The 6,987-nt window shown below is 36.0% G+C and overlaps 1 protein-coding gene across 4 annotated transcripts in view; it reads right to left on the bottom strand.

The window, feature by feature from the left end:
• Positions 1–194: 194 nt before the first annotated feature.
• LOC123716255 (PH and SEC7 domain-containing protein) overlaps positions 195–6,987 on the bottom strand; it is a 33,030-nt gene continuing 26,237 nt past the window's right edge. For all 4 annotated transcript variants that reach the window (XM_045671938.1, XM_045672019.1, XM_045672101.1 and 1 more), the window contains exons 13-20: positions 6,743–6,936; positions 5,178–5,376; positions 4,227–4,381; positions 3,701–3,827; positions 3,155–3,256; positions 2,926–3,070; positions 2,516–2,647; positions 195–2,316 (exon numbers count right to left, since the gene is read on the bottom strand). In XM_045671938.1, coding sequence (XP_045527894.1) covers positions 2,209–2,316; positions 2,516–2,647; positions 2,926–3,070; positions 3,155–3,256; positions 3,701–3,827; positions 4,227–4,381; positions 5,178–5,376; positions 6,743–6,936 — 1,162 coding nt within the window. In that variant the 3' untranslated portion in view covers positions 195–2,208. The remainder of the gene's footprint in view (positions 2,317–2,515; positions 2,648–2,925; positions 3,071–3,154; positions 3,257–3,700; positions 3,828–4,226; positions 4,382–5,177; positions 5,377–6,742; positions 6,937–6,987) is intronic.

The following is a 6,987-nucleotide window of genomic DNA, read 5'->3' as shown; positions in this document are numbered from 1 at the left end:
GAAATGTTGTTTTTTTAACTCCTGCAATATGGCTGTTACCAAGGAACAAGCTGATTCTGAATATATGCTTTTTCAAAAATGATTATTGCTGCTTATTATGTAGAAACACTCTGTGGAGTAAGTATGTTTGATAAATTAAATGAAAACAAGCACAGGAATTAGATTCCTTTGTTAAATAATCATATTCCCCTGCTTCTTATGAACATACAGCTTATAAATCATGTGCAACAACTAAAACATAGCGTTATCCGAAAATATCACAAAAATTTCGCAATTCAATTTTTGACTAATAATAGTAATAACCATAGAGAGTTTTTTCTTAACATACACACATTCAAGACGGCAAAATATTATATGAGATTAACATAATACTCTACGATTTAATGTACTTTAATATCTAATCATAAATAATTCATCAGCTATGTATCGGTGAAACATTATCTATGCACACTATGTTTAGGAAGACAGGACTAGATGTGTGATTAAGTGATTTAAGGTTAACTATTAAGATTAATTGTAATTTTTATAATGACACGCTCCCGAACCTAATATTAACGTAAATTCGATAAAGCAATTTGTTGACTATATGTGTTAGGGTACATCCGCACTGATTGCCAGATATGACTAGAGCTTTGTGAATTACATTGTGTGTGTACGAATATTTATTTTAAAATGTTTTGGCATGAGCGTTTCCCAATAAGCTCACACATCAATAACTGGATACAACAAAGAGGAAGTTTGCACAGTTAAAAATTTATTGTAATTTTCTATAAATCTAGTAAACATAACACAAGTATTGTGTCATTTATTTAAAAGTTTCAGTATAAGAGCATTTATCCCTAAAAAATTGCATTGTAATATTACCATGTATTGGAGTTAGAAAGATGTTTAAATCTTAGACTTGTCGTCAGTGCGGACATACCATGTTGTCCTATCAGCTGTATAATTGGAATGTCTACTCGCCGAGTATAATATTCAGTCTTTTGATGGATTATAATGAACTGACTCAAACTTTCGATGATATCGTTACATATACGAATATTTAGTAAAATTCTTGGCTTATTTAGTTCCTATCTAAATTTTCTGCACAATTACGGCTTTTGGTGCAAAGCTTTTAATTTTGTTGTATAAAATGTATGAAAGAAATGCAGGGCTTAGAGAATTTTGAAACATGAATTAAAAAATAAATAATTTAGTATTGCACCATAACAAATACAAATTTTAAATGACCCTAAAGCGGGCATAATTTTCGTGTCCCCTTGAGATATGTTTGAAATAGTTTTATTTTCATTTAAATGACAACAATTCAATTCATTATGTACGTGACAAAATCACTGTTAAATCAATGTTAATTATTTCATACGCAATTTTCAATAAGAAAAATCCTAGTACGTAATTTAATTATACTTTTGTTCTGCAAGAAAAATAACATAAAGCCTTTAGAGCCAAAATTAAAGAATGACGTAAAAATTATAAATATAATTCGACATAATGAGCAAATTTTTAGGAGAAAAGATTTTCACATATTAGGCCAAAATACACTCGCTCCAGGCCATAGAGATAAATTAAACCGGCTTTACAACATGCTCACACGCATAATACATATTTAATGATTTATGAAGTTTCACTGATATTTGCCCAACTTCGACTGCAAATCGACTTTTCTTTAAGGTTGTAAAAATTAACCTTCACCAACCAAACGGTTAAAAAAGAATTTCACATAGAGAAAAATTCTATTCCTTGAGACAGGAAAAGTTCCACGCTTATATATTTTATGATTATAAATGGGTTCGTGCCAAAAGTACATGATGACCTAATTACTTTCATAAACATAGGCATCAAATAATTATAGTTTACACACATGTAAATAGCATGGTATTCAGTGTATATTTTTTCCTCATTTTGATTTGCGAGAGATATTTACAAATCACAATACAAAACCACTGGGCTATTACTTGTGACTATTCCTGTGGGTTTGGGCCATTGCCCAAACAACACATTTTGGGATCCGAAGAAGTTTACATTTGGTAAATCACCTACGTTGGGACATACGGCAATTATGTATTGGGAGTTTGGGGCGGAAGCATGAAATCACAATTGAAAACATTTGCCGTGAGAGGTCACTTATCACTGTCCTACGGGCAAGTAGGTGGGGTCGGGGACACACGGCAGTCACAAGACGCAGGCGGCGAAGACCGCCATGGCCCGTCACGGAGGCCTCTCGTTGCGCTCGGGCAGAGCGGGCGCGCTCTCCTCGACGCCGGTGCCGCCGTTGCGCGTGCGCATCACGTACGCGTATGTGCGGTATCTTTTTATCTGAAATGATGTGCACGTTTAACTAAATGCAGGAGCTAATAACTAGAACTAATTCCAGGAAGACTTAGTATGATAGATGAATAGAAGAACAGAGAGTCAGATATTTTTTTATGAAAAATAAATGAGTTTAATTTATGATAAGACTTGATAAATTCCCGTCAGGGTGCTATGATAAAAAGTACTCAATTATAAAACCTACTTCATAGACGAGATAATGATCTTTATCGCGACAGTGCTGTTGTTCTCTGGAGTGGTCTCTAGCGTGTCTCAGAGCTGCTAGTTCCTCTTCTAAACGGGACACGCGCTCCTCGTGATCCGCTAACTGTTCCCGCTGAAAAACATTTATGAATCATCTTAATGCTTGAAAGATCACAAACTGTCAACTCAAGCACATACGTATAAGGCTATCTGAACATCAACTTTGGTTAATTATCTTTTTATCGAGAACCGGACCCACTAAACCAATGAATCTATCTTTAGTACTAAAAAAGATTTTCAGAGATCTCTGTAACCACTAAAACGCTTATGCTGAAGTTATCTTTATATATACGCAAACAAAATTGAAGACGTGAAATATATAATTTAATAATAATATTAACTGATCTTTACCATAGAGAGCTTAGTATGTGAGCAAGGTAGTAGCGGCCTCTGAAACTTGCGTTGCGACCCGACCGCGCCCGCTAAAGGTGGAGCTGAGTATGCAGCACACACGAAGTTTATCGTCTCCACCCAGGAGTTTAGCTCCTTTGAATCGCTGTACAAAAAAACATATGAGATACAGCTGCACTGAAGAAGAAAAAATTCCTCCTGTTTTAGATTTTTGGAGTTATGTGTGTACCTTGTTTGAAATAAGTATTCGGCCTGATCCGCAGTCTGTAGTCTGAACACATGTTGCTTTTTCGTGTAATCTGTTGCCTTTGTGGCTAACGCGTGATGTATTCTAAAATAACGAGAAAAAGAAAATATTATCCCAATCCTCTTTACTTTATTGTACCATCCTAGCGGACACAGGGCGTATGATTGTTCGATTTCAGTCGAACAGATCATAGCTTAGGTAATATCATAGAAAATAAATATATATACCCCTTATTAGATCTTCAGGGACTAGAATTTTCTGATTGACGAATATTTTTTCTTATTAAATTCCATTTCTTGAAATTTATATGCAACTTTAGCAGATCTTAAAAATCACTGGGATGACATGGTGCCCCGAAATACGCTATCATAGTTTTCCCGCTAAGGATATATACAATTTCTCCACCTTAGCCACTGGGGCCAGCCAGTCAGTGGTTACAATAGGAGCATCCTCCCTTTAGGTTGAAGGAAAAGAATACCTACTCTCCTCCAAATAATTATATTATTTTAGAAAAATTACAAAATGTACCGTATTGCATTGTGAAGATTATCGGACATCTGACTCCGTCTGAATCCGTGTTCGTCCTTGTGTAGGTACAGCACTAAGTCTCGCAAAGTGCAGTAGAACATTTTCCATCCTCTTCTGCCAAATGGAGCTGTGAAATTGATATAATTATTTTTAACTTACAATAGTGTTTCTGTATTAAATCTAAAAATCTGAAAATTTACTCATAATGATCGCTTCCACAACCACTATCTCATACTTTCGATATGTTCAAAGCAATGATCAAATTATTATTTTTTGCATCAAAGAAACTAGACAGTTCCTAAAGCAGACAAAAATATCATAAAAAATTCATCATGAAAAATGCAAAAACGGAACAAATTATTTCATTAAGATCTTTTTTCAGTTTGACAGCGCTATCTCAGGAACAATTCAGATCAATTTCAGGAACTTAGGGTACGAATTGAAAAAAACTTTATAAATAAGTTGTATAGCTACGAGTATAAGCCGTAATAGGTGAAACCGCTACCAACAACTGTAAGAAACTCACTCTTTTTCCCATTAGGTTCGACACAGCACTTTCGCATGACATAACCCTTCTTGTACTCGACTGCCCGACTCTGGTCCGGCACATGCAGGAATGGGTTAGTTCCACCACCATTGTTTCGATTCTCGTTACTCGTTGCGGCTGGTGTTTCTGCGTCTCTGTAAAAAAAACGCGTCAAATCTAAATTATCAATAACAATCAAAAGGCAATGAAGAGCGATGTCTCTAGGAAATCGTTTAACGAGTTTTAATTATTCATATTTTTTATTTTTTTTATTTTTTAGTAAACTTTAAAGCACGGGATATAAATAAGTTTATTTAGGTTGCGCAAGTGCCCTTTCATAGAACTACTTGATAAACAAAAATATCTGGGATTAATTATAGACAAAAACATGCATTGGAATCAACACAAATAACAATACTCAAAAGCGTATCGCATTTAAAACCAAACTTTAATTTTACAACGAGCTTTGCGAGTCAGTAATCAATTATGGTCTAAGTACCTACGGTAGAACTTATCCAACGTATCTCAACCGTATATATAACCTCCAAATACGAATCCTCGAACATGTTGTCTCGAGAAATACACTCGACTTATATAAAAATGCCCGAGAGCAAACAAGGTATATGGCGAGAGAGAGAGAGAAAGAGCGAGAGAGAGAGAAAGAGCGAGAGAGAGAGAGAAAGAGCGAGAGAAAGAGAAAAAGCGAGAGAGAGAAAGAGCGAGAGAGAGAAAGAGCGAGAGAGAGAAAGAGCGAGAGAGAGAGAGAAAGAGCGAGAGAAAGAGAAAAAGCGAGAGAGAGAAAGAGCGAGAGAGAGAAAGAGCGAGAAAGAGAAAGAGCGAGAGAGAGAGTGAAAGAGCGAGAGAGAGAGCAGAGTACGTTGAGGTATTTGCCACCGCGGCTATTAAATGCACTACCCAGTTTTAATTCTATGTATTTGAAAGAATACTTACAACGCCCATTGTAGCGGCTGAGTTCGTATCGCATAGTAAAGCTGTTTGAGCGTCTCCCGAGGGAAGTTTTCGCCATCATTGAGATCCGCTAAATTGTCTATAAACTCCGCACAGGACATCCGCCGAAATGAGCCGCCGCCGCATCCGTGAAGATCCGTGTTTAGCAGCATTATCGCGCAGGTTAAAGTGTGTACGGCGTCTGCAAATTATAAAATTAAAACCTTGATTTTTTTAAGACCAACGGAAATAGATGTATTTATTAAATTAAGGATCTCAGTATTGTATATAGCTTTTTAATTAAGAACAACACAACAATGAATATATATGTACCACAGACTACACCGATCCATATTCTACTCAACTTATCTACTGACTTTTGTAACTCTTTTATTTCTAATTCTTTGGTATTGCATTGCAATTCCTGAATCCATGAGATTAGCTTTTTAGTTATAATTTTATTTAATGATTTGGTTGTGCTATTCATACACTTACACTAACCATCATACTTTTTTTAGTTTTTTCCTTACTACAGTTGCCTGGAAGAGCTCTATCGCTTGTTAGCGATAAAGCCGCCCGTAGCATTTTATAATTTCTATTTATTATTGTTACGAAGACGGGTCGACTGCAATGTTTCTAGATTTTTCCACTAGTTAGAGAACTTTTCAGCAGGCTGTAATATGATTTCTGACCGTTTCAGGAGAGGGTTAATCACATATTAGAAAATTGTAATTTCCATAATGTTACCCAAGTTTTAGGAAGCTGAAACCTTTTTTCAGTCGGTTTCAGAACATGTGTAGTAGAGTGGTGCAGTTTTCAGGAGACCCGTTTTCAGGCGTTTTCAGGCCTAATTATACCCCTTTGATGAAGGAATATTCTAGACCGAACTTTCTAGGTGTGAGACAAGGACGAAATGATACGAGAGAGAGAGAGAGAGAAGATCAGAACTTTCTCGAAACTAGACGAGCACTCTAGAACGCCGTACGACAAGGACGGAGTAACGTGCGAAAGAGACAAAGAGTGCGGACGTTCTAGAATTGTGCAATCGCTACTCAGTAGCAAGCCCGCCTAGAAAGTTCTCGAATATTGTTTAGAATTATTCCCAGGGATATATAAGCGAGCCGAAACGCGACTAGACACACTTAGTTTGGAATGCGATAACAAGAGAGAAACACCGAAGTGATAAAGTACAGTGTGAAGTGTGCATAAGTGAAGTAATTAGTGACTGTGTTTTTGTGTGTTATTAGTGAATCTCTGCAATTAATTTGTGCCCATAAATTCCTCATTAATTTTTCAAGAAATAAACCCTTGAAGAAATCTACGGCATTTTCTATCCGATCGTCTAGCTCGTAACATTATATTATTTGTTTTTGTATAAATGTAACGAAGTTTGAATAAATAAATAAAAACACGAGAAATACTGATTCTGATATTTCATTGTGTAAAATTATTACTTTTACAATCCTTTGGGTTCTTATCGTACTTAGGCACCATATTTGATATTTAATAACATGTGCTGGAATATAAATCTAAATTATGATTGATTTGTTGTTTCATTGATTTCTCACCTTGTGAATTAAAAGAGCCGGGGTTACATTCCAAATATCTCCGGGAGAAGTGCACAAGGACTCGTTCCCTCTCCTGGGTTTCCCCGCTGAGCGCGAACCTTGATAAGAACGTCCGTAAAGCGACATCTAGCGTCGCGCCAGTCAATTCGAAATGCTTTACATATTCCTCTGCTACTGCTTTTGAGAAATCGTTGCTGTAATTATGATAATAAGATTAGACAACTGCAAACATATATTATAAGGAA

The sequence above is a fragment of the Pieris brassicae genome, chromosome 1 (assembly GCF_905147105.1).
Source record: "Pieris brassicae chromosome 1, ilPieBrab1.1, whole genome shotgun sequence".
NCBI lineage: Eukaryota > Metazoa > Arthropoda > Insecta > Lepidoptera > Pieridae > Pieris > Pieris brassicae.
This window is presented reverse-complemented; position numbering and strand designations above follow the sequence as displayed.